Genomic DNA, 27953 nt, shown 5'->3' with positions numbered 1-27953 from the left:
TTAGATTCTAGAATCTTTATTTGAAAACACTTTGGAAAGCAAGGTCTTTGGTCAGGATATAGAGTTAGACTCCAGTTTCAGCAACACGGCCCAGGGAGGGTTGCAGGGCTGCTGGCTGGGAGCACCCTCTACCAGGGCCTGCTGGGGAGTCTGTGGGACCAGAACCTTGGTGGGAATCAAACCCCTGGGCTGCCACTGACCTGGGGCTGCCCACTCTCTCAGAAACTTAGACTGGGTCTACCCCCTTCTGCCATGGTTCAGTCATAGCCACATGGAGCCAGACTGTGTCTGGGCACCTGGCCATGGAGTGACTCAGACAAGGCCTGAACATCAGAGCTACCAAGCCATCGAAGGTATCCCAACCTTCCTACTCCTTCTGAGGTCCAGCACCCTCACTCAGCCGCCCATCTGGCATTCCCTGCAACACCCCTCAATTCTCCAATGTCACAGTGGTGTAGGCCAGCCTGCATGACCCGGGACTGCTGGGAACCATGCCCCTTGGACTATGAAGGATCAAGAGCAGAGGCCTCTCGTCATCCAGAGACAAGGCCAAGCTGGTGACCAGCAGACACGGTTGCCCAGAAGCATGACCTTGTGTCCCAACCCACACCTCTACTGGCTGGGAGCTCCAAGCTGCCCCAGTAATGCTGTGCTGGCATTTGGTCAAGGCTGTTCTTCTGAGCTGGCTTCAGGAGCTCCCAACAAGCAAGGCCATGTTCTCTGAGTGTTCCAGTGACCTGCAGATACGGGGCCACTCCAGGTCAGTGAACAGAGGATCTGGGTCTCAGGCCTGAACGATCTCTACGGGCCTCAGTATCTTTCGTCTCACATAGACACTACTTACAGTCACTACAGTGGCTCAAACCACGGACACTGTCAAGGGTTCCTGCCTTCCAGCCCCTTCGGACTCAGTGTCCCTCCTGTGGGAAGTACTCTCAAGCTGGCAGAGTGAGTGGACAATGTCACCCGGGAAAAGATGGGGCCTATGTGGGTACGTGGTTTTGCAGAATCCCGAGTTGGGCATATCCAGAGCAGCTGGAAACAGTTAAGAGATGCCAGTTTATCTATGTGGCTGGCACCTACCAATACTGCCCATGGGGTTAGGCCCCAGCAACTTCCAGGGGCATGATGCCCACTGCTGGTGCTGCTGGTCTGCAGAGTAGCAGGAATAAGTTTTGGATTCAGATAGCCTAGGGTTCAAATCCCTGACTTAGCCTCTTCCTGAATGTGAGCCTCAAATCAGTTTGCATCTTTCCTGTACCCCATCTAAGAAGTGAGACTACATGGGATACCTCCCTACAGTTTACTGGTCAGGGAGGCCCCAGAGGGTACCAAAACTAGATGGTAAGATTCCACCGCATAAGACACCTTTGGCTGTATAACACAGAAACCAAACTGAACTTTCCAAAAGCTCCCTCCTTGTTGACTAGGTCTCAGTGCAGAAAGGTCACTGGGGGAAGGAAACCCAGCACTCAACCCTGCATGCCACAACACCGGCCTACCATGCACAGTGTGTCCACTGGTGCAGTAGTGGCATGAGGTTATGGGGATAACCAACCACTTGAGGATTTAGACCTGCTCTACAGGAATTCAGGCTGGTACCACAAACCTGGCCAAAAACCCATGGTTACTGTAGAGACAGGCCCAGGGAGGAACCTACTATTGTCATTTTGCTGAAGGGCACGGCAACATGTCCTATACCACTTATGTTTATACCTATAGGTCAGGGCTGCACTTAACCCTGGCTAGGGTGGCTTCTTGGCAGTGGCCAGGAGTTAATAAAGAGATTCAATGAGTCCAAGTTGAGACAGGGCCTGGTGGGTGTTCAGTCCTAAACAGGGCGGATTACAGAAGGGTTGACATAGACTTTTCTCACACCCTCCCCAAGGACCGGGAACACCGTGGAGAAGGGAGCACACAGACCGTTGAGCACTGGGGGAGGAGAGAGCTGTGACATGCTGTCCTTCATAGGACATGGACAACACATACCAGAGCTCTCTGCAGCTGTGGCTACCTGCACCAGAGCAAGTCAACGAGGCCAGCAAGCACTTAACCAGGCAGGACTGACTGGACTCGGTGGGTTACAAAGCATTCAAGAGGAAAAGGGGAAAAGAAGATGCTGGAGCTCGGGGGAAGAGGGAGCAGAGGATGGAGCAGGGTGCACAGGACCAAGATGATGCTTACATGTATGAAACTGTCAAAGAATAAACAAAAGTTTCCGTTTTTTTTCTTTACTTCTAAGACCACCTACCCACCTCCTACTGTGCCAAGGCAGACTGATAATGCTGAGGCTGGGCACAAGGGTCCTGACCACTGCACAGGGGAAGATGGAGCAAGGCCAAGCTCAAGCCTGCGTCCCAGGCACAGACGCTGAAAAGCCCTCGCGAGGTTTAATCGTGATGGCTTCTCCTGAAGAGCCAATCCACCACCATCTACCCGGAGGAGCTGAAGGTCACGTCAAATCTGAAAGGTGGCTTTGTTCTTTCACTTTATCTGCTACGCATGAAAGAGCAGGCAGCTGGGCTCGGGATCCATAATTTGAGACATCCGGAGACTAAAGGCGTTGGCCAAATTTAAACCGAAAGATGAGCTTGTTGAGTGTCTTTTCAAATTATGGGGCAAAGAAGAAAGAATTCTTTAGTTTGCTCTGATCCACTTGGGCCTCACAGGGAGTCTGCTCGTCGGCTGGCATCAGAAGGCTGCCTCTGGACACAAAATAGGACTATTGCATAAATGCCCAAGACCCCCACAAGCTACAGGAAGGAGCAGCGGCTGGGGAGTTCCCAGACGCAAGCCCATGGAACTTGAGGAATGCAGCCTTGCTGGAATGGTCACTGAGCCTGGGCACGAGTGTTGAGCACTTGGATCATAGCCAGCTCTTGGGAAACCCCTACATGACAGGATGAGGGCCAGAGAAGGGCCTGTGGCCTCACCAGGCACCCAGGACAGGGCCACCTTTCTAGCTAAGCTCAGAGCCCTCAGCACTAGGAGCTGAATGACATCTGAGCTCTCCATGACTTCTGTCATGACAGCCGGCACACAGGAAGTACAGGGGGAGTGGTACTCGCTGTCTGAGAGTCTACTGGGACTTGACACATTCAATCCAAATGACCTCTTGCTCAGGGATAACCTGTGGGCTACTGGAGGCATGAACTACCAGTAACGTCATAGTGGACAACAGTCTCAAAATCCTGGACACAGGCATGGGAGATTGCTGTACCCTGTTTACAGACAGGAAAACCAAGGCTCAAGGAAGCAGGTAACTAACCCAGGGCTGGACTTTGGGTCTCTAAAATCACTGAACCCCTACCCTCCACCTCTGTCCCCATCACACAAAGCCACACAAGCTGAATCCACATGGGTCAGGCTCATCCAAGGCACTGAGCTCAAGACCTGAACAGGAGTAACAGATAATGCTGCAAGTCTGAGTCATGGGAGTTGTGGGAACGATACTGTCCTGGGAAGGGTGCACATGGGCCCACCCACACCTCACACACTCACGTCTCAGGGGCTCAGAGTCTGGCCAGGACACATGGCTAGAAACACCGTCAGTGTCAACACACAGACCCCATCATTCATCAGTACCGTGTCACACGGTGACAGCTGCAAAGAAAGGTGGCCTGCTGGCTCATCCACAGGGATCCTGCCATCATCCTCCGTTCTGGTGCTGCAAGGGCACGTGGCCTCCCCCAGGCTCTCGACAACTGCCTCTCATGTCACCAAAGGGCAGGAGCTACGACACTGCCCCTTGTTACCAGCAATACCCCGAGTGCTGCTTATACTTTTTTAAAAAGGGAACATTTACTGTTTCTTCCTCAGAGGCAGCCTTGGCAGCAGCGGACAACCTGTCAAGACCACAGCAACACCCACACCATGGCAGCCCCTCACGCCCAGGACCCTGGACATGGCTGGGGAAAGGGAGCTACCCTGATTCTAGGGAGGGTTCCCCAAGTCCCTTCCCCAAGGCAAGGGTCTGACTCAGCCACTCAGTAAGTCATGTTGGTTGGTGTGTTTCTCCTGGGGCTACTGAGACCTGCTCTCACAAGCCCTGCCACTGGGGGCTCCTAGCCATGCAAATATGCTTGTGGTTTGGCTGAGGTGCAGGATGCCAGAGTCCATGGGAGCAGAGAGACTAAGGACAGCTCACCACTGGACTGCTCGACCACCAGGTGGGGTGCGGGGACCACCGGGGCTGCAGCGTCAGGAAGGGACAGCTAGATGCTTCTGGAGGGTTCCATTTAACCCGTGGAATCGACACACTTCAAAACACATCTTTCCGGAAGTCAGCAACGTGGCAGCCAGCAGGGCAAGGAGGCCTGCGCCAGCACTGTGTGGAAAGGCACCAGATGGTTTGTTATGAAACACATTTCGGTCAGAAAATAGCTGGGAGGACAACAAAACTAGAGAGAGGAGGCGTGGGCTGTGAGGCTGCAGCGCAGACAGAGCTTCGGTATCAGATCTGCGTTCTATTCTCAACTCCAACCTCCCCACATGTGTTGCCTCAGTTTCCTTATCTGTAAAATGGATGAGAAATATTCTGACACAACCTAGTGTTAGGCTTTGGTATCATCCCAGGGTTATGAGGAGGCAGAAGATGGGGGCACACACAGGACACACAGACAAAACAGAAGAGCAGGCCTGTTGGGTACGCCCTGAGAGCCACGCAGAGGTGTTCCCCAGGTTGCCGTGAGACTCTAGGAGTCCGGGCAGCTGGTACACTAGGTCCTAGCACTATACAGACCACCTCAGGGACCGTGCCCTCTGTGGAGGGAGGCAAGGCAAGCTCTTCTCTCCCACAGCACCATCGAGGACCTCAAATCATGTCCACCACGTGAAGTTAAAGTGCAGAGCTATGTGTCTTTGGTCAGGGGCTGCCTCTCAGAGCCCCGAAGAAGCTGAACTCAGGACCCCAGCTTCCCTGAAGGCCATGTCCCCTCCAGTGCACAAGGAATAGTAGGCTCTCACCGCCTGAGGAGTGAGTGCCCCCGGGAAAAGGAACATGGAATGCTTTGGTCACAGGCCAGGAGGCAAGACCCTGGCCTGCACACACCACGAGAGCCTGATGCAAGCCTGGATATCCCAGGCTCGTTCTGCCCTCTCTCCCTGCCTGACTGTGCAGCTTTCCTCTGCAACTTCTGCAGAGTGGCTGACGGCTCCTGGAGATGGCTGCCCTGCTGCAGGTGGCTTCTGGTCCATCACATGTCAAGGCCAGCTGTGTCCTGCCAGTCCTAGGCCCTCAGAAGTTGAAGAGGTCATCTTGATCGATGCCGCTGCTGTCGGGCTTGTCCCAGTCGGTGGGCGATAAGCACTGTGCATAGTGGATGTCCTGTGCTGACAGTCCAGTGTCTAGGACCTGAGGGTTCGTCCGTGACTGCGCCAGCCTGAAAGGCAGAGCTGTGTGAGCCAAGCAACAGGTGGGAGGCTGGCAGGGGTGAAGCAACAGGGACAGCCTGGCCAACATGGGGACAGAAGGCCTGAAGGAACGTGAGTGGGAAAATAGCCAGGCTCAAAGCTCAGCAGGGGAGCTAGAGGCCCCCTGACAACAGGATGCCCAAGAGGGTCAGAGCACTGGGGCAGCCCTTATAGCCTACTCTAACTGAGGCTAGCTGTGGGCAGGAAGTGTTCAGTCTTGAGAAGACATTTGGCGTAACACAGGTTAGACATGCTTCCCAACAGCCAAGTAAGGAGACAAGTCTGATGTCCAGAAGAACCTGGTGAGGTCAGTACAGGGCAGCCCTGACCTCAGGAGGGGTTCCTGGAATGTGTGAACTGGAGGGAGGCCTCTGACAGCACTGAGAAAACGCAGAGTCCCCAGGGCCACAGCTGTGAGCTGATGGATACAAGGTGCTGTGCTCGTGGGCAGGGTCAGCACTCATGGGGCCGGCCTGGGATTATACCACACAGAGGTTTGAGATTGCTAACAAGGACCCGTGACAACTGAACATTCTGGAAAAGCAGATGAAACTGTTTTTCAAATGTGGGTGGAATTGGTCACTGAAGCAGGAAAGGTGGGGGAAAGGGCTGTTTCCTTGGGAAGGGCCTCACCTGCTGGTCAGTCCCTGGCTACAGCAGGAACAGGCAGAGAGAGGGATGGCAACGGTGTTAACCCTAAGCAGGAAGCCTCTGAAGGGGCTGCGCATCCAAAGGGGAGGAGGGAAGCCTGAGGGTCTAGACTCGGTACTAGGAACCCCAGTGGTCCGGTCCTTGCCTGCTGCCTTCGTGACATGATACAAAATGACAAGCTGAGCCTGCATTTTGACTGAACCCCAAAAGCATTCTCGCATACGAGACATCCTACGTAATACGCTCCCTGTCGCTGGAAGAACTCAAGAATGGCTGTGTAGATGGCTAGAGCACTTGGGTTCTCAGTCAGGACAAAGACCCGAGGGCAAAGCCAGGTCGCCTGAGGCCCACATCCCCAGCACAGGCCCTCAAAGTATTACCTTGAAAATGCTTCATCCAGGCCATCATCCAGCTCCTTAGAAACAAAGCAAGAAGTAAGAACTCTGAGTGGTCCATGTTCCCCAATGGAGCTACAGGGACCCAGGACAGGTAAGTGTGTTGGGACGAGGTGCCTAGGGAAACTAGCGTAGGCAAGCATCATGCTCTGGACCCAAGGCTAGGGCACAGGACAAGAAAAGGCAGGTCTCAGCTAGGCAGTAGGTGCCATATATCTTCAATCCTAGCACCTGGGAGGTGAATCTGAGTTCAAGGCCAGCCTGGTCTACAGAGCAAGTACTAGGACAGGCAGGGCTACACAGAGAAACCCTGTCTCTGAACCCCCAATCCCACTCTACCCCTATAAAAGAAAGAAAAGGAACAGGCATGTCTGGACCTTCAGTGACCCAGATAAGTCACAGCTCCTCTGAGACTTACTTTGCCTTCTGTAAACTGAGGGACATGATATCCACAGCTTTCCAACCCCAAAGGAAGGACAGAGAACATTCGCCTGCACCTCCTTCGTGCCCAACGCCAGTCATAGTCCCACGCTACTTCAGGATAACTGAAGCTAGGGCCTCTCAGCCTTAGGGCCTAAGAGCTATGTGAAACCCCTCCAAAGCCTTTAGGACACACGACAATGGCAAGGGTGAACCTAGACAGCAACGGACAGGTACAAGGGATACCCAAGTTGTTCCCAACTGACCGAGGTGAGCTGACAGTTGTCAGGAACACCATCATGTGAAGAGATAAACTGGCCTGGTGGGACAGGCTTGGGGTGTCCTGAGATACTTGGGAGGCTGAGGCCGGAGGATGCCATAGAAGGCATCCCTGAGGGAGTTAAAATTTTAACTCCCTGAGGGAGTTAAAATTTAAAAAAGACACGGAGAGACAGGTAGATCTCTGAGTTCAAGGACAGCCCTGGGCTACAGAGTGAGTTCTAAGACTGCCAGGGCTACACAGTGAAACCTGTCTCAAAAATAAATAAATAAATAAATAAATAAATAAATAAATAAATAAAATAAACAACAACAACAACAAAAAAACCACCACCACCCCCCCAAAAGAAAACAGAAAAAGAAAGGAATGAGCTGTGACAAGCACAGGATGGCTTCTGCCGATGCTGGAGTATGGTCCCATCGGTCATTCTCACACGCTGATATAAAGTGTCTACAGACACTGGAATACTTGGTGCTATTTCTGTAATACAGTTTGATGCCAACCACCTCCAAATGAAAATTGAAATTAATGGCCATTCAGGTTCCTCTGGGAGATGCCGTGGAAGGTTAGCTCGTCGCTGAGGGAGTGAAAAGGCTGACAGAGGTCAGGCACTGGCCATGAGTCCTGAGAGCCCGCAGCCTTGCTGTGAATTCAGACAGCTGAGAAGGGAGGGGTGCCAGGCACAAACCTGCCATGTCCAGAACAAGGGAGTCTTTGCTGACAGAGAGGGAACAGTACAGACACCCAGATTCAGACTAAGTATCGTGAGGAGATGGCCGTGCTGGGAACCAGGCCTGCTGGGGACACAACCTTGCGTTCAGAGAGGACATTGTTCAGCTACTCCACCCAGGGCCTTTGGGCTGCATCTGGTCCTTCCCATAAGTCACGGAGTCAGGGCCTGGGTCTGGGAATCACTTCAGGCTTGTTCAGAGACCTGGCTAATGCTCACCAGATCCCAAAACCATGCAGGCCACAAACTACTCACCCAGACGACACTGTTGCTGCCCAAGACTTGAGGCCGTGCTGTCTCGTCCATGTTGTTGGTATTAGTGGTAACCGTGGATAACGGGGCCTTAGCCACCTCTTCCAAATCCAGCAGGTTCCCCGTGGCAACCACTATGGGGGGGGGGAGGTCAGTTGGGGGCATCAGGAGGAGGATAAACATCATCTCTAGCCTCTTCCACACTCACATTCGGGTACCTTGGCACTATACCATTCCCAAGGAGCTTTGGGACTCTGGCCTGATCCAGGTGCAGGATGGACCTTGATCACACGGGGCCCCATTCTGACACTTTCCCCGACCCCAAGCTACAGGACAGTTGTCCACAGGCAAGACCCTGTGGCTCCTGAAGGTAGACCCTGGAGCCTGCATGTTCATAACATAAGTTGAATGTTTAAAAGTGCACCATGTGGCCAGGCAGGGGTGGCGCACACGCCAGGTAGGCTGGGATGTCTAACAGGCTGCAAAGCAGACAGGTGCGCACACACATTTATGCGTGTCTGGGTTAGTGTGCGCATCAGAACAGTACCCTCTTAGCTACCTACAAGGCATCGGTATTGCTGATGTAACAGAAGAAAAGGAAGCAGCAACAGGTCAGGAGGGAGCCTTGGATGGAGACAAGCTCAGTGCCAAGACTCACAGCTTTTCAGTGAGGGGGCGCTGTCACGTCGGGTCCCTGAGACATCTCCTCCTTCTTGGCTGGCTTTCTCCCGCTTCTCTTTCTCTGTGGGATCAAGGCACAACATGCTGGGGCCCTTGTGGACACTGTCTCCCTAAGCCCCCGGGGAGAAGGCAGGCTGAGGGCATTCAGGGGCTCCCCCAGGGGAAAAGACACCTTCCAAACACTCTGAAACCCAAACACTCTGAAGAATGAGGAAGATGGCATTTGTCCAAATGGGGAAACTGAGGCTTAGAGAGGTAAGATGACCTGTTCAAATATCACAAGCCCAGTAGGGGACGGGGCTGGGGTCAGTCAGGTCTGACTTCTGGCCTCTACCTGTCCCTGTTCACTCACTCACAAAGCTCAGAAGGGAAGACTCACCTTCCTTGGACACCTGCCAAAACTCAAAGGCAACTTTGAAGGCCTGGGCTACAGTGAGGGTGACGGCTTGTGCCTGAAAAACAGGAAATGAGGGTGGGGATGGGTGCAGCCTCAGGCAGCAAAAGCAAGTATGAACTGGAGGGTTGGGGGCTCCCACCCCATGACAGGCTCTGGAGGGCCGGGGGAGGGGGGCCCTAGCTCCTCCATTTCCCACAGTAGCCTGGGGCATAATGAAGCCACATGCTAGAATGGGGACCAACGCGGCACCTCCTGTCCGGCACCCACAATGTCTGTTCACCTCTACTTTTTCCTTCCCTTCGGGCATATCTAAGCCAACTATGAGAGCTACTTCTGGGACTCAATCCTGGGTTATCCAAGGATTCCCTACACTCAGAGTTCTTGAAGGAATGGAAGGACCTAGCCGTGCCTGAGTGAGCTACAGCCAGAGAGGTGGAGGCCACACTGCTCAGGGGTTACAGGGTATTGAGGGTGTCAACAGCTGATAACTGACATCCCAGCAAGGTAGGAGGTGGCAGAATCAAGATGTCAGTGACAGTAAGGAAGAAAAGCCATCTAGCACTGAGGTCAGCCTATGAGCAGCTGCCGTGGCTCCCACTTCACACACCACTACAGGTCACCACCTCTCTCCCGTCACCAGCACAGGGCTCTATAGCCCCGCCCACCTCCCTCTGGAATCAGCTGATGGGAGAGGCCCTAGCTCACATGCTTACATCCACATGTGAAAGCTTCCTTTACAAGCAAGAGTAGTACCACAGCTCAGACAGCGCCCTCGGGAGGCAGCGATGGCGTCGCGGGTCCCGGTTGTCACACGGATCTGCTACAACCTCCTGCTAGCCCAGTCCTGGAATAGCCAGCCCAGAGCTTGGCGTACAAGTCCCTTCCCAGAGAAGGGAACCACACTCAACTGTAGACCAAGCTCATGCTTAAGTAGCCTCCACCAGACAACTCGATTTAACTGAGAAATAAATTTGGGGCCACTGCCTTCAAAACTCCTTTAAAAAAATTTCAAAATCTCTAAACTGGATGATCTGTGCCAATTAAACTTCACGAAGTATAAAAATCTCATTTGAATGTCTCCGTCATTTACATTTGTGATGGAAGTGAGGATGCTTTATGGTGAAACTTAAATATGGTAATTAAGTATGAAAGTCTTCACAGCTGTTTACAATTTAAGCTGTCACGTCTGAATCAAGTTTAATAGACCCAGTTACCACTGTGAATTGCCCATGAACTAAAAATATGGGCTAATTACCAGCCAAGTCAGACCACCATACTCTGGAGCAAGGGCTGGTCACCCATGCGGCAGGACTATGGAAACACCATTACGTCTGCCTGCAGGAACTGGAGGACAGGGGTTTATGCTGTCTACGTAAATCTGGCTCATTTGTGCAAATTCCTGCTCCTGTGCCTTAGGGTCCTGGACAGTAGTCATAATAAACACGTAACCTGAGCCGAGATCTGAAGCAATGCGTGCAAGTGGCGGCAGGGCTGGGCAGGCCTGGGGGTGGCCTGCTTCCCCGGGGACCCCCAGCAGGATGAGTCACAGGAACACTCAGTGGGAAGACATTCATCCCCCCGGGCCACTGCACAGTCCTCCTGGGACTTCTGACCCAGAAGCTTCCTCTTGGTTCAGATGTCATATCCCTAAATCATTCCACCTAAGCAGGCTATGTCAGTAGGTCACCCAGGGCCAGGTACGCAGCCCAAACTAAGTCTTGTGTTCACCATCAGCCCTGCCAGCGCTCATCTGGCTCCCATATTAACCTCTGCACAAAGATTTCTCCAGGACACCAAGGTCCACGTGGAGGAAATAGCCCTGTCTGACTCTGCTAGACAGAATGGGGTGTCTGGGCCTATGTCCACACGGGGAGCCCAGACTCCTCCTCCTCCTCCACGTCCGATCACAGAGGCTGTGTTTGCTGAGCTGAGGCCTCTCACATGAGCGTAGTGAACCACTTCCTTGCAGTGATCTTCTGATCACGCTCAAACAAGAGCAGAAAAGGGAGCCCTTGGCGCACTGTGGGGGACCCCAGAAAGAACCCCTTTCTCCAAGCTTCTCGCTTGGCCAGCAAGGAAAGGCGGAGATTCAGTGAGGGCAACATCTGCACCATGGGTCCTGTCGGCTGACCATGCCTGATGTTGAGTCTCCAGGCCCAGAACACCATATCAAGGTGTTCTTTGCACACTCAGTCCCTAAGCCCTCAGCCTGGCACACTCGTGTTCACCACTCTACTCATCCTTTAAGTCTCCAGTCTCTGGGCAGCTCCCTAACCTCCACCCTAGAGCCAAGCCCTAGACTCAATGTCAAAGTCAAACCCTCCCCCACAGACTTATGCAGGTTCAAACTGGAGACAGCTGACAGAAGGCGGAGCAGAGCCAAGGCCCCCAACTCATCCCTGATTCTCCCTCAGATAATCAGGGAATCTCAGGCCAATTCAGGACAGCCTTCAGTGTTGGCCCACCGAGCCATGGCTTTAGAGCCCAACAAAGGTCCTGAAGCCCTGGGAGCAACCTATACCAACCCAGAGCGACTTGGAAACCCTGGGTGACAAAAGCTAGAAATAGGTGGGAGACAGACCACAGCCAGGTCACACAGAGAAACAAGCAGCTGGGTGTCCAGCAAGAACCCTATTCTCCACCCATGAGGCTATGCTAGCCACAGTCATGAGGTAGAGAGCCTCTGCTTTTCTCAGCAATGCCCTCTGACCTGGGGCAGACTGTGTAGAGTCCTCTGGTCCAGGTCTCCTTCTGAGTGGCTGGGCCTGTTCCCTGTTCTACAGAGAACCCCATCCCAGAGAGAGCTGCTTCATGAGATCATGCCCCTCCCACCAGTGCCCACACTTCAGTAATAACTTAGGGCCAGTAGGACTGCCTGATGTGACCAGTGAGGAGGAAGAAGCAAACAGTGAGAACACAGTAACTTTGCAATGTTAAGTCAATGTGGCCTCATTCATGCCAAAGTCTCCTGCCATCTATGGGGTCCAGGTTGTCACGGGAGAAGCCACCACTGCTCAGAGCCCTGAAGGACCCCAGAGGGATGACCGGTAACACAGACTCTGCAGGAAGATAAGGCATGCAAAGGAAATGGGGCCTTTGGAATGACCCTGGGGTCAATGAAGTGACCTCCTCATTCTGCTGATAAGTAAGCAGGCCAGAAAAGGGCAGGGTTCACCATGGTTACAAAGCACACTAGCTGTTCCCCTTCTCCGGGACGCCCTGAGCACAGCCTCACAGGAGGATTAAGAGAAGGAAGGGTGTTGAGACGGGGAGATAAATCTGGATTATCCAGTAGACATCATTACCACAGGGACCTGAGAGGAGAGGCACAGAAACAGCAGTATGAGAATCACTGTGGTGGTTTGGGTAAGAATGGTCCTCATAGGCCCATATATTTGAATATATACCAGGAACTGGAACTATTTGAGAAGGATTAGAAGACTTTGGAAGTGTGGCCTTGTTGGGGAAAGTGTGTCACTGGGGGTGGGCTTTGAGGTTTCAAAAGCCCACATAAGGCTCAATGTTGTTGTCTCTGCTTTGGGATCAGGATGTAGCTCAACTGCTGCTCCAGTGTCTGCCTGCATGCTGCCATGCTCCTTGTCACAATGCACTGACCCTCTGACCTGTAAGCCGGCCCCAGTAAAATGCTTCCTTTTATAAGGGTTGCTTTGATCACGCTGTCTCTTCACAGGGACTAAGACAGACACAATATGGGAAGATGGCACACAGGCACCTCTGAAAACAAAGGATGCTTCATGAGCAAGGACTGGAGGTGGGCTGTGAATACTCGGGAGGTAGGAAAGCAAAGACGGCTCTTTCCCGGGCTGCTGAGGATGTAAGTCCTGGCCTACCCCAGCCTGCCGCTTCCCAGGACTGGATGAACCTGTGCTGTTGGAGTCACTACGTTTGTATCATTGATTCCTGTGGCCCCAGAGACCATGGAGTTCCTCATGTGTCCTTTGATGGAGAAGAAAAAGGTCTTATCTCCTTGCCTCTGAGAGCCAGGGGTCTGGGGATCAGGCTCTGAGCTGTCAGCAGACACAGATGCTGAGCCAGCTGACACCAGGGGCCTCCTCACACTCAACCCTCAAAGGCCCCAGAAACCAAGGTGTCATCAACCAAGTCAGAACAGCACCAGCTCCTCCACATTCAATGCACACGCTGGAGACCACCAAGGTGCCTCCATCACTCAGCCAAAACAGATGTGGCCAGGGGTCAGGGACAGGAAGTTCTCAGCCTCTCGGGTGTGCAGAGGAGAGAACTGTGGGCTCTGGGCCTCACTTTGCACCTGGTTGGCTGTGTGATTATGAGCAAGACTGCTGGCTCTGGGGTGTGTCTTATTGTAATTAAAAGGCTTAAAGAAAGGCAACAGAGACCATTTCCACCTTACAGAGCTGCCCTGGAGACTAAACAAGAAAGCACTTTGAAGCCCAGCTCCAAAATGGGCACAGAGCAGGTTGCAAAGGAGCCATTTGCCTCCGCCCGACCCCAGAAAGCCCAGTCTAGAGAAGTCTCACTTTTACCCTGCACCGGGTCCCTCTGGTTTCCCATCTCCAAAAGCTAATCCCTACAAGGTCTGCACCTCAGGCTGTACTAATGACAAGAGTGTCACAGTCTCAAACCCAAGCAATAACAATCCTGAGAGGAATATGCCCAGGGACTTGCAGGGGACACGGGCTGCTCATTGCCCATAGCCAGATGGTCCAGCCAGGCTGGCTGACTTCACCCCTCACAGTGCCCTCTGGACTCTCTCACCTACTTGGATTCCTGGGGATTTCCTCCTGTTTTTAAGTCCCTGAGCCTGTCCCCTCTGGGCCTGTCCCCTCTGGGCCTGCCCCCTCGTCACTGACCACTTTCCGCTTGGTGCAGAGGAAGGCGTGGCACTCCAGGCTCTCGCTGTGCTGGCTCTGGGCGATGTACGCAAACACCTTGTCGTGCATCTTGTCTGCGGTGCAGTAGGAGATCCTGAAAAGCAGGCGAGAAGTGTCACCGGCCTGCATGGCACCTCATCACATCTGGATGTGCAGACTCTGCTGGGTCTCATAGACTCTGCTGCCTGATCTCCACCAGGTAAGCCTCTGCACATCTGGCCTTGCCAGGCAGGGCAAGGAAGGGGATAAGGAAGGAAGTCCCTTCCTCTTCTTTCCACCCCACACTGAGCCACAGCCCTAAGAGGAACACCTGGACCCAACTGCACACCAGTCAGTACGCCAAGGGCCCTACAGAGTCTTCCTTGTTTAACCTCTGAGCCGGGGGTCTGTGATATGATGCTGCTGAGAGCCACAACCACAATCCTGAGGCGTCTGTGTCAACTGGCTAGAAGGAGAAGCGAGATACTGCCCTGCCTACCACCGCCCCGCACCAACCAGACAACAGATCATATCCAGCACCATCTCGCTAGAGACCAGGACCAAGAGCAAGTCCTCCTGGAACTGTGGCTGGGGCAGAGCTAGGGCTGGGGTTATGTGTGGATGTCTGCCCAGGAGCCCCCGTGGGTGCAGAGGAGACTACCAGCTTCCTCTGCTGCAAACAGTGGCCTTTCAGATCTCTGCCCACAACCTCAGCTCCCCAGGCCTCTCACCTGTTCTCTTATCTAACCCCTCCCTACCTCTGTTTATCCTGAGACTCACAGTTGGGGGAGGGACTGTTGTCTAGGGGTGCAGCTCAGCAGATTCACCCCTCACCAAAACAGTCCCAACTTTCAGAACATCGTTTCAATAACACCACTGATTACCCCAGGAGGGAAGATGGGGGTGCCATTTTCCGAAGGGCTTTTTCTATCCTAGGCATCTGGCTTCCTGCTAACTATTCCTTGCTTCTGGATAACATCAGCTAGATCCTGCAGGGAGCCACCTCCACTAGGAGGTTTTCCCAGGCTTCCCCAACACGCCCCCTTCTCTGCCTTCTTGGGAAACACTGTCTCCTACGTCCTTCCCTTCCTTCCTTTCCAGACCGGAAGTGCTCAGAGGGCAGAGGCTGGCAGGCACTGAGAAGTGCTGGCTAAGAGAAGGCAGGTAGAAACTGAATGGTGGCTTACAGGCAGCAGCGAGGGCCTCTGGAAGCACTCCAGCACACCTGTGCCTGCCACGCCCAGGCCCGGGACCTGGGCAGACAGAGCTCCAGTTGGTGTCTTAATCCCAGCTCAGCCTCCACCTCATGGTACAGTCTTGGGTCACTCTCTCTCTCTAGGCCTCAAGTTTCTCCACGGATAACATGGATTTGGGCTGCTTCTCCCGTTTTGTACTCCCACCCCTGACCAGCTGAGAAGAGGTGGGGTAGTCTTGAAGCCCCCCAGGACAGAGAGGGAGCATCTCCATTACTGCTCCAGATCCTGCATGAGGCCTCTCAGAGACACTGAGTCAGACGATGGGGCTGAGCACTGTTCAAGGCAGACAGAACAGGGAACTTTCACAGGTGTGTGTCCCCAGCCTGACTCCGTGGCACAGGGCCAAGCACAGGCCCTCTGAGCCGGCTTCAGCTGGTTAGGGGACAGCAATGCCCACCTTTGCAGACTCGCTGTGAGCCATGCATTACCTGTTAGCAATACATTAACAGCACAGGGAGGCAGGACCTGCCCCCAGACCATTTTACCTACGAGGGACATTGAGGTTCCACAGAGCCCACAAAGAAAGCTGTAGAGCCTAGATTCAGACAGGACAATCCAATCAAACCCTGAGCAGCAGAGCAGACAGGCCACTCCCTGCTGAGCATACCTGTAAATGGACACGTTCTCAATGAGTTGGCTGGTGAGGCTGTCTGTCAGGATGATCCCCCGGGGTGATACCTTGAGAGTCACCTTCTGCAGTTTCTTCCCGCTGGCCTTGGCCTAGAGGCACACAGGGGTCAGAGGTGCCTGTCTGGTGGCCTGTACCTCACTGCTTCAAGGCCCCTCAGCTCAGACAACTGGGGGGGGGGGCAGGGCAGGAGCAGAGGACACTGACATGCTCAAACAGTACCCCTGTGCTGGCTAGTTTTTGTCATCTGGGAAGAGGGAGACTCAATTAAGAAAACATCACCATCAGACTGGACTGTAGGCAAGTCTACTGGGAACATTTCCTTCACTGGGAGGGCCCGGTCCCCTGGGAAATGGTGTTACCCTGTGTAAGTGGTCCTGGATATAAGAAAGCAGGCTGAGCCGAGTAGTGGCGGCACACGCCTTTAATCCCAGCACTGGGGAGGCAGAGACAGGTGGATTTCTGTGAGTTTGAGATCAACCTGGTCTACAAGAGCTAGTTCCAGGACAGGCTCCAAAGCTACAGAAAAACCCTGGCTCGAAAAACCAAAAAAAAAAAAAAAAAAAAAAAAAAAAAGCAGGCTGAGCAAGCCAGAGGAGCAAGTCAGTAAATTTCATTCCTCCAAAGTCTCTGCCTGAGTTCCACCCTGAATTCTCTCAGTGATGGCTGTGATGCAAGTTTAAGACAAACAAACTCTTTCCTCCCAACTCATCTTTGGTCAGTGCTAAGCACACTACAACAAGTCTCCTGAGGCACAGATGGACAACCACTGCCGGCTAGCCCATTGCCCAGTGAGCACTAGCCTCACATGAGGGGATCAACACCTCCTGTCCAGGGAGATATGGGACTCCCAGGGGAAGGAACCAGCCCAAGGACACTGGGAAGAATTCGAGACAGATTGCCACAGGCCAGCACCGCAACCTGGGGACCCAACTCTACCACATGCCAGGGCCTGAGCTATAGGTCAGGGCTACTCTAGGGAATAGACTTAAAGAGTTCACATCCTCTCGGAGGTAGGAAAGGACACTTTGGTGGGCCAAGCAGTGAGAACACGGTAAATGGGGAACAACTTCCTTCCCTCCTTGGAGCTAGTGAGTCACCAGGAGCCTGAGGTGGGTACTCCAGGCTGGAAGCAGTCAAGGCCAGGGTGGCCTGCAGAGGATGCTAACTGACCCAGCAAGTACAAAGGCAATCTTCACAAATGTCCCTGAGCTGGGCACAGGGGACCCAATGTGTGCCAGGCCCAAGCACATGTTATACAGACCCCACCTGGAGACAGGGGCAGCTAGGGTAGAGGAGCTGGCCCGGGCTCCTGTACTCCTGCCTGGACACTCACTGTGGCCACGATCCTCTTGACAGCAGCTGCAGACAGCTCCTCGCCCTTGGGGCGCTCCACCAGCGTCATGCCAAGGTACTTGAGGCTGAAAACCATGCCCTCCAGCAGTGTCTCCCGAGTGTCCGTCCAGTTCTCTGGCAACTCTAGCACAGGACAGACAGCCTTCAGTGTGCTGAGCAGGCCTGGCTCTCATCACCCACCTTCTCAGCACACCTACAAAGGGCCCTGGGGTACCCCCATCCGTACTTTAGCTATTACCTCCCGGCCTACCCAAAACCTGACCAGCTTCGCATACACTGTCCCCGTTCACCCTTAGGAGCACCGACAACCTGTCACACACTGCAGACAGCCACTCCAAAGTCCAGGAAGTTAAACCAAGTCACAGAGACAGTCAGTCGGTCTAGGGTCAAGACTTGGCTATGCCATCTCATGAACCCCAACTCAATGGCAACGCTGAGGGAAAATGGTCCCTCCTCCTCAATGAGTCCTCAGTATGACTCTTTAAGATGAGGATTATCACATTATGGTGGTTTGAAGGAAAATGGCTCCCAAAGGGAGTAGCACTATTAGGAGGCATGGTCTTGTTGAAGTAGGTGTGACCTTGTTAGAAGAAATGTCACTATGGGGTGGGCTTTGAGGTCTCTTTCACTGAGCTTAGCTCAGTGTGACACTTAGTCTACTTCCTGCAATCAACATGTAAGAGCTACCTCTCCAGCACCACATCTGCCTGCATGTCTCCCCATGATGATAATGGACTGAACCTTGGAACTGTAAGTGAGCCCCAATTAAATGTTTTCTTTGTAAGAGTTGCTGTTGCCATGGTGTTTCTTCATAGCAATAGAAGACACACATTACAGTTAAGGAAACTGAGGCTCAAGACTTGAAGGGATGGGCCAAAAGCCACCACGGTAAATACTGGCAGTTACCTACCAGCTGGTGCATCCCAACCCACACTTGCTTAAGAGCTGGGCAGTCTGGGGGGTGAGGACCAGCAAAGATACAATGGCCCAAGGAAAGGGACTAGGGTTAGATTTAAGTGATGTCACTGGCTCCACTGGGCTGCATCCATGACACATGGGAAGGGTCCTCCAAGATGCCTTGGCCATCACTAACATTAGCAAGGAGGAGGGGTGAGTGGAGTGAAAGCCAGGGCAGGGGAGAGTTGGGAAGGGGCCCACCTGGTCCCCATGAAGGAAAGAGTGCTGAGGTAAAGGGATGCAAACCCCAGGGAAGGTTTGCCCATTCCCCAGTTCCTCCTTAGAGCTGAGGCTAAGGGCACCCATCACACAGTGGGAGACCGGGCCAAGCTTACTTGAGAGAGTGAGGTCACTGGGGATTTGTGCACAGCCCAGTTAGGGCGCCTCCTACCACCTCATGCCCCTGACCCCTGAGTTTCAGGGACGCTATCACTTCGTTCCATGGCTCATGGCTCGGGATCTGTGTTGGGCAAGACGCTGCCTCTCACTGTGGGTGGGGACGGGAAGGGACCTGCAAATATGACCCCTTCTCTCAGACCCAGGTGACTCTGACTCGCCACCAGAGCCTGACACACAACTGGTACTCATCTTTTGAATGTAAAGATGTCCTAAATACCCTCAGCCCCAGCTATGTTTGACACAATGCCCTGCGGGCCTCCTGAGCCCTAACTGAGACAGATGATCATAAAGTCCAACAGGACGTCCCATCCATTAGGTCCTCCAGAAGGAAGTAGAGTCCCCATGGTATCCCCAGTCCTGGGTTAGGCAATGAGGACGCCAGAACAACTCCCTGCTCTGGAAGAAACCAAGGCTCGTGGCCCTATCCCCAGGATGAGTAGAGCCACCATGTCGGTTGAAAGTCTTTCTTGCCCATTCTATGGTGAAAAAGATACCAGCCCGTGCTCCTGGTCCCTGGACCACACAACTTGCTACAAGGCAAACTGCCTCTAGTTTAGTCAAAGGTCAGGAAAAGGTTCTTAGGTCTTTCCTAATAACCTATGCTGCTTCTTCACAGCCCAGGATACCCAGCCCACCATCTCCAACCTGAGGTGGGCACACTCACAAAGCCTGTGTCCTTGGCAGACAGCAGTGTTTCCCAGTTTCTCAACTATGGCCTCAGGCAGGCAAAACTAATCAATCAGGAGTGACCTCTTCCCATTATCCATCCCTGCCTTAAGGCACACATCCTTCCCCTATCTCTGGGTCCCACTCTCCCATTTCCTCTGGCTCAGCCCTTCCCTGGCTCTGGTCCAAAGCCACTTCCGCTCACTTCATTCCAAAGGGCCAAAGCTTGCCAAGGTCACTGGTGTTCTCTTTGCTGTCAAAACAGTCTCTCCTCCTTGACCCCAAATGCTTGACATTTTTCTGTGGTCCTCCTTCCCTGACCTGACCCTTCTCTACAGTGTGGCCTGCCAGCTTCTACACTGGCTACCAGACCCAGCCTCTGAGACCCTCTGCCCAGCCCTGTAACTTGACAGATGACCTAACTAAAGCCGAGAGGTGCAGGGCCTGTTCAAGATGACACGGCGAGTCAGAGAAAGGAGGTGCCCACAGTGACTGCTGGGCTGTTTGAAAGCAGCGTCCCCCAACTCCCCAACACACCTCCCTACACAAGCTCCCGCCATACGGCAACATCTACTTTCTCAATATCCAAAATGCTCTTTCCAAACAAGGCATGGCAGTACCCACCTGCAATCCCAGGATGAGGCAGGATGATTCTAAATCAGAGGCTAGCCTAGAACACACCTTGAGATCTTGTATAAGAAACAATCCTTTAATCCCAGCACTCAGGAAGCAGAGGCAGGCAAATCTCTGTGAATTTGGGGCCCAGCCTGGTCTACGTTGCTAGAGCTACACAGCGATCCACACATTCACCCTCTCCCAGGGCACCTAATCAGAGGCAGGCAAGCCAGCCCAGTGGCTAAGAGTGAGGGACTCAGTTTGATACTGTGAATGACCCCGAGAGAGAGCTCTATTTCCTCATCTCTAAAATGGGGGAAAGGATTTGGGGTGTTGTTGAGTTGGTGGAGTGCTTGCTTCGCATGCACGACGTCCTGATTTCCATCCCCAGTACCCCATAAACCAGGTATAGTGGAGCATACCCATAATCCTGGCACTGGGAAGTAGAGGCAGGAGGATCGGAAGTTAGAGATTATCCTTGGCTACACAGTCAGTTAGAGGCCAGCCTGGCATACACAAAACTGTCTCAGAAAGAAAAAAATAAAGACGAAATGGGGGCTGAGATGACTCAGCACTTGAGCGCACTGTGGGGCGGGTTTGGTTAGAAAGCTCACACTCGCTGCTAAGTCCAGCCCAAGGGGGACGTCATAGGCTGGCCTCTGCGGGAACGTGTGCTCATGTTCATACACACATATGCACACTATTAAAAAATAAAGGGCAGATGTGGCATAACATGCCCCCAATCCCAATAGGTGGATCTCTGTGGGTTCGAGGACAGCCTGGTCTGTCTACATAATGAGTTCCGAGCCAGCTAGGGCTTCATAGCAAAGCTGTCTCAAAATCATGATAAAATAGAGAAAACACTGCACTAGGCTCACAGGGCTGTCCAGAGCTGTGGGTAAGATAATGAGATGTGGCAGACAAAGGAGCAGGCTGAGGGCCAGGTCCAGGGGCAGGTATCTGCAGGCTTGTTCAATCCTGGCTATGGCTGTTGCCTTGAGCAGGGCTCTGCCGATTCTTCACACAGCAGCTGCCTGCCTCTCTTCAAAAGACCTGTCCTCAGGTCTGCTCCCCAGGCTGTAGCGCTGGAAGGGCCCCTGCCCTGAGCGTTTCTCCTGTGGCCTCTGCCTCCCTATATCTCCTGTGCTTCTGGACATGTGACTTGCTCTTTACTGAGGTTCTTCGAGGCCTCTGGCGCCCACAACTTCCCCAAGAAAGAACGTTGAAACAAACAGACAGACCAGTGTGGTCTCCAATCACCAGACACCATATACAGCAAGGAGCCAGAGCCGCACCCTTTCCCAAGCAGAGCTCCCAGAGGCTCCTGGGCAAATACAGGCCTGTGCTTACTCCAGTTCGAGTTATTTTCAGCCCTGTGGTGGGTAATGACTACGCTATTTTCATTTTATGATTTTACAGATGACCTGCTATGGGAGTTAGCTCAGGACAGCACCGCAAGTCCAGGCTAGCTTCAACCCCACCACATGCTGCTTCCTGGTAAGAGCCCCAAGAGGAGTTAGGGCTACTTGAGCATCCTGCCCCGACCCAGTTGCAGCCAACCCACAGGTACAGTGAAGGCAAGCCTCTGCCCAGGGACCCAGTCTGCTTCCCAAGCCTGGTGAGGGTGACTTGGGAACTGTAAGGATATCCTAGGAGGGGACCTAAACACTGCCCTGCGGGAACATGACAACCTTTGACAAATCCAGTGGGTTTTTCAGGACTTTCATGGCGAAAGTTTCAGAATGTGAACAGACTAAGAACCAGGCATTGTGGAGGCAGAGGCAGGTAGATCTCATTTGAGGTCAGCCTGGTCTACAGAGGAGGTTCGAGGACAGCCAGGGCTTCACAGAGAAACCCTGTCTCAAAATAAAACTAAAACAAAACAAAGACTAAGCCAATTTCAAAAACTAAAACCACTGAGATCATTCTCAAAAGTGAATAACAAATGATGGCTGCCTCAGTCAGAGCTCCCTCCTGCCTACATACACGAGAAGAAAAAAGGAAGGGCAACGAAAGGCTATTCAGTCCCTCAACCTTCCTGCGCCTCAGTTTCTTTGCTTTGAAACAGGTAACAGTACCCACTCCATGGTGCTGTCATGAGGCCAAATGAGCTCACACGTGACCCTGCTGAAACCACACCTAGAGCCCTGTGAGAACCAGCCACTGCCACCGCCACCCGTCAAGCGCAAAGGGCTTTCATGCACGTGTGGCAGCTTACTGAGTTTTATGAGATCAGTATATCACAGCGCCACAGGCAAGGAATACAAAGAAGGATCCTAAGTGACAGCCCTGAGACTCGGGTCCCACACCCCATCCTGCAACCACCAAGCCCCTCCAATGCAAGGCAGGGGTGACTGACACATGCCACGGCACCCAAAGACAGTGTCTGTCAACAGTGGGTGACCTGTCTCCTCTCACATCCTGCCCCTCCCTCAGTAATCAGACCACGAAGAGCCTCCAGTTCAATGTCCCTCAGACCTGCCGGTCAACTAGCCAAATCCCCTTCCCACATTTGTCCCTCCCTGGACTCACCTGTATCTTCCAGGTCAGCTTCTTAAGAGAGGTGGCTGCCTCTATGCAGACCACTTTCTGACACAAGACGCCAGTGCCTGCCACTCTGACTGCTAGAGGGACCCAGTGCCTGTAGTGCCTCACAAACTGGAGGACTGTGGTCTCCATCTGCAATATCCTCCAGTCACGAATCCAGTGAGTCTTGCTGTAGCCATTGCCATTCAGAAGCAAGACAACACAGTGCTAATTCTACCTTGAGGGACCTCAGAATTAAGGCCCAGGGGCTGCCCCACTGTCCACTATGGGGACTGCCTTCCCTTCTCAGCTATCCTCACCATACTTCCTGGGAAATCCTCCCAGAGAAGCTGCACTTGGACCCATGTCTCAGCAGCTACCGCTAGAATAACACAGTTCCCACCCTATCTGAAAAAGCTGCCCCTCTGCTGTTTTATCTTTTTTCTAGCATTCTGTGCTAGCCTCGCCGACTATCTGTGGCCTTCTCCCTCTGTCCCTTCCTCCACCAGAAGTGAGAACCATCACAGTACACACCATCAGGAGACACACTCAGACTCACTGTGCCCTATTGTCACAGGTATTGACATTCTGGTTTCTTGTTTTGGTTTGGTTTTTTTGAGACAAGTTCTCTCCACTATGTGGCTCTGGCTTGTAGACTAGGCTGTCCTGGAACTAATAGATCCACTTGCCTCTGCCTCCCCAGTGTTAGGGTTAAGGTGTGGGTTAAAGGACTATGCCCAGCCGTATTTAGAACCCTATACAGAAATATGAATTGACCCCATAGAGAGTCATGAATTACCTTTACTGGAACAGACACCTTATACTTCTTTATCATTTGCTTTGGGTTCTCTGACAGGTTAACACAACCCATACAGGAATGTGAGGGTCAAAGTGACCCCAGGACCTTTAGGAAGCCACTGAGCTAGGGAAGAGATCCTGGTTCTAGGTCAGGCGCTGAGATATGATCTTTATGGTTCCCAGAGAGAAGGAGAAAATGGCCTTGAGAGAATCCTCTTTCCAGATCAGGCAGTGGCTCTGCCCTCTGAGCTTTTCTCTTTTATTTTTCCACACTTAGTAGGCATGTGGGGGGGAAAGGAGCCCGTGTACCAGAGCACACGTGTGGAGGTCAGAGGGCAACCTTTGGCAATCAGTTTTCTCCTCCCACCACCTGGGACCCAGGGATTGAACGCAGGTCCTCAGGCTTGAGAGCACGCTCCTTTTCCCATCTAACAGGCTCTGGCCTTTGATCATGAAAGCTAGACCCAAGGACTGGCTGAGTAGGTTCCAACCTCTCAAGTTGGGCACACCTAAGGCCTTCCCCTCTAATCTGTGTCCACACTGGTCCTGGGGGCAGCTAGCCAAACCTGGAGTGGGGGGTACCTCGCTCCCCTAACAGCCAGAAAACCCAAAGCATGTGACTAAAATCCCTGGGCTGGGGAAGCTCTGCCTCTCCGTGCCTGGAGCCATGAGTGAGTGGACTTCCCTGTCCATTATCTCTAAAATGGGTCTGAAGATAAGCAAGCTTTGACACCTCCCAGGAGCTAATGAGCTAACAGAAGTCAAACACCAGAAACAAAAGCAGGAGCAAGCATTCATCAAAACCACCCCCAGGTAAGTAAAACACAGACACTCCCACAAGAGTCCCAGGCAAGTCTTCTTGGTAAAATGAGATTATGAATTTGACACTTAACCAAAGACAGGCCAGGCTTCTGAGAAGCTTGTTCTAAGTGCAAGGCTTTGGGAGGTGCAGGGAGGGGAGAAGAGAGAGCTCAGAGTCCCTCCAGGGTCCAGACAGGCTGCCACCCCCATCTCAGTCAGAGCTGGCCAAACCGGGTTGAGAACTAGGTTTAGCCAGGAGGACAGGGAATGGTGATGTGTACCTTTAATCCCAGCACTGAGGGAGGCAGAGGCACAAAGCCCACCTGGTCTACACAGCAAGTTCCAGGCCAGCCGGGACTACAACCTGGAAAATACACTAGCACCAGTTTAACTAACGTCTAGCCCAGGCTGGACTCACTCTTTGGCACAGCATGACAATGTACTTCTGATCCACCCCCACCCCCACCCCCACCCCTGCACACGCCCACTCTCCCCGCCCCAGGATTCCACCTCCCGAAGGCTGGGATTACAGACCAGAGCCGCTACCAAACAATCTGTGAAGTGCTGATGACGGAACCAAGAATTTAGGATCAAAAGACTTCCTGAAAGCGAGGCATGCACCTATACACCACACACATTCCAGCCCCACGGGGACTTTATCCCCACTTTGCAGCCTGGGAAACCAAAATCATCAAGACCGAGTAAGTGATCTCTGCCTCAGAGTGGAGATGGCAGGGAAACCTCGTCATCCAAAATGCACCCTGGTCCTCCAGACTCATCTCTGCTTCCTGGCTCCCTCCTCTTCAGACCTCCTCCCCACCCACCCTTCTTCTCCTTGTCCCAGGAGAAAACCACAGGGTTCATCCACTGGAAGGGAAGGTCACGTTCAAAAGTCCTGGTCACATCCCACGAATTTTTGAAGGGCTATTTTGGGAGTCAGCAAGTGTGGAAGATGGTACATGCCCTGCCCCAGGGGCCCCTGACCCCACCCCCACCAGCAGGCACCAACACACATTCCCAATGCCAGTCAGGGTTAGGAGGAACCCACAGCTGGAACGCCACAGTGGGAGAGAGGAGGGGCAGGGCGGGCTCCCTAGGCCCAGACACGCTGGCGCTCCAGGGACCAGGGAACTCGGGCTCCCCTGGTGGAGCGCGGCAAGGCAAGGTGCTGGCAAGAAGTTGGAGGCGGAGGGAGGGGTACTGCCAGTGAGCCCCAGGTGGGTGGCAGGTGAGACTAAGCCGGAGTCCAGGCGCTTTGGCTTCACATCTGGAAGGAAAGACTCGGGTGATCCCCTATGAACGACTCCCCAAAAGGGAGGGACCTGAGCTAGGTTTCTCAGGCCTCGGGGGGAGGGTGCCAGGTGACGGCTCCCAGAGAGTAACCCGAGAGGTGACTGGGGAAAGCTCCCCTCCGCTCTTCCAGACACCCGGGAGAAGTGGCAGCTAGTCAGAGTCTGCCTTTTGCCTAGGTGCCCAGGGACTTGGACAGCCCCCAAGAGAAGGTACGAGGGAAAACAGGGTTTGAAAATAGCTTGGACGCCAGCCTCGCCACCTGAACGCGTTCAGAGGGGAGGGCGAGAGGACCTCGGGTGGCACCCGGTCTGAGCTCGCCCCTAGGAGCAGAGACCTGCGGGTCGTCTAGAGGCGCCCCTGTGGGTTGGGCTGGAACGGGTGGAGAGGCTTTAGGCGTCCTCACCGCGCCGCACCTGGGGACCCGGAGTTCCGCCTGCTCCCCGCCGACCCGCCCCAGACGCAGCCGGACGTGATCCCCGGGGCCCGGCCGCTCGGGTCGGGACGAGGCCGCCCGGTCCACTTTGGCCCCGAGCTCCGCGGAGGCCCGACCCGGGACGCACACACTCACTGCGGTGCCGACCGCCCACCAAGCTCTGCTTGGCCAGACTGGGGCTCCGGATCAGCGCGCGCCCCGCCGACTTGAGCGCGTCCATGGCCCGCTCCGGTCACCACCGCCGCCGCCGCCAAAACTCCTCCAGGAAAACTTTCCGCCGGGCCAGGCGGCGCGCGCCCGTCGCGCTCCTCCTCCGCCTTCCCCGCGACGTCCGGGGGCGGGGCCATAGAGGCTACGCCCATAGCCACGCCCCAGACACGCTCCCAGAGTGCGACCCCGCCCTTCCCTGCCCAACACAGACTCGGCGCAGCAAGTTGTGCGTTCCTACGGGCTGTATCCAACAAAGCTCACAGCTCCGCTCACTTGCCCGGTCCCAAGCTACAGAATCCCACGGTCTTCTTGACAGCTCGGCACCTGGAGACCATTACACAGATGGGGAAGTGAGAGCTAGAGACGTCAGGGTCTTGTTCAAAAATAGGAGAAAGACAGTGGTAGATGAGAACGAGATGGCTCAATGGATAAAGGCACTTGTGCCAAGCGTGATAATGATCCCAAAGACCACACGGTGTAAAAAGAGAACCAACCCCTGCAAGTTGTCCTCTGACTTCCAGGGGCTAAAAGTGGCACCCACGTGCCCTCTCCCATTGTGTACATACACAAAATAAATGTAAAGAATTAATTTAAATCTGAAGGAAGAGTTCACCAAGGCAATGAGGCTTTCTAATGAGAGAGTGACGGCTGTGAATTTTGCTGGGAAGGAGTGGGAATGTATAGTAGGCATTTTTAGCACCTTTCCTAGCTGTCCCCCTCCCCACAGTCTCAGTGACATTGCAGCCTTAGCCTCTGACTCAGATTTGCTGTGTGACCCCAGGTTGTCCTTCCCTGTTCTGAGTCATGCTATCTGTCAAATGAAGCATGATCCTGTCTCTAGAGAACCTACCCACCTGCCCCAGCAGACACTATAACCTTGCTCCAGCCCTTGTCTGTTTCCAAGGCAGCGCACCTCTCCCAACTCCAGGAGGCTAGACTAACTCTCGAGCCAGGAGTGATGGTTCATACCTGTAATCCCAGCATTTAGGGAGAAAGAGCTGAGGCAGGAGGATTCCTGCAAGTTCCAAGGCATCCTGAGGCACAGAGTAAACACGTTGTCTCAAAAAAAAGATGCAAAATAAACCTGGCAGTGGTGGTGCATGCCTTTCATCCCAGCACTCAGGGAGGCAGAGGCAGGCGAATCTCTGAGTTCGAGGCCAGGCTGGTCTACGAGAGCTAGCTCCAGGACAACCAGAGATACACAGAGAAACCCTGTCTCAAAAAAGAAAAAAATATATATAAAGAATTCTAACCGGGGCTGGAGAGATGGCTCAGCGGTTAAGAGCATTGCCTGCTCTTCCAAAGGTCCTGAGTTCAATTCCCAGCAACCACATGGTGGCTCACAACCATCTGAACTGAGATCTGATGCCCTCTTCTGGCCTGCAGACAGATACACAGACAGAATATTATATACATAATAAATAAATAAATAAATAAATAAATAAATAAATAAATAAATAAATAAATAATATTTTTAAAAAAAAGAATTCTAACCATAAAACCCTGGGTGTTGGGTCAGACTGTGTACAAAGGAGTCCCAGGCAGAGGACATCCAAGACAGGCACTCACTCCCTGGCTTTCAGAAGCCATGCCTCAGCCACACAGCTGTGACCTCTGGTTAGTTTCAGAAGCCTGCAGGTCTATCCTGGCTGGGAGACAGGCAGGCTGTCTCCGGTGTGCCTGGCTCACATTCTGCTCTTTCTAAGCCCTCCTGTCTGTTCCAATAGCTCAGCTTGAGCAGACAGTGTAGCCAGCCACAGCCTCCCTTACTGCAGGAGACACACCTGAGGTCCCCAAGAGTTAGAAACAGAAGCCCACTGAGTACCCAGTGGTCCTTGTGGCGGTCATGGTAGTGGTCTGGCCTTTCTTGGCTTCATCCGTGAAGGTGACAATAAAACCTTTTCCACGGGGGTGACCTGTGGGACTGGATTAGAGAAGCTCAATCCT

At 53.4% G+C, this 27953-nt stretch overlaps 1 protein-coding gene across 2 annotated transcripts; it reads right to left on the bottom strand.

The window, feature by feature from the left end:
• On the bottom strand, positions 1-26098 carry Ldlrap1 (low density lipoprotein receptor adaptor protein 1). Of its 2 annotated transcripts, none has more exons than XM_048443174.3 (9): positions 25932-26098; positions 17289-17431; positions 15932-16044; positions 14069-14183; positions 9201-9273; positions 8799-8882; positions 8144-8274; positions 6444-6478; positions 1-5381 (listed from the first exon to the last, which is right to left on the bottom strand). In XM_048443174.3, exons 1-9 carry the CDS (start codon positions 26014-26016, stop codon positions 5237-5239), a joined length of 924 nt encoding a protein of 307 aa, XP_048299131.1. In that variant the 5' UTR covers positions 26017-26098; the 3' UTR covers positions 1-5236. The 2 variants fall into 2 exon arrangements, with proteins under 2 accessions (XP_048299131.1, XP_085546641.1); XM_085690515.2 differs by having other exon boundaries at positions 25924-26017.
• Between the last annotated feature and the right edge of the window lie 1855 nt (positions 26099-27953).

The sequence above is a fragment of the Myodes glareolus genome, chromosome 6 (assembly GCF_982192425.1).
Source record: "Myodes glareolus chromosome 6, mMyoGla1.1, whole genome shotgun sequence".
NCBI lineage: Eukaryota > Metazoa > Chordata > Mammalia > Rodentia > Cricetidae > Myodes > Myodes glareolus.
The sequence above is the reverse complement of the archived record's forward strand: the minus strand, read 5'-3'. Positions and strand labels throughout refer to the sequence as shown.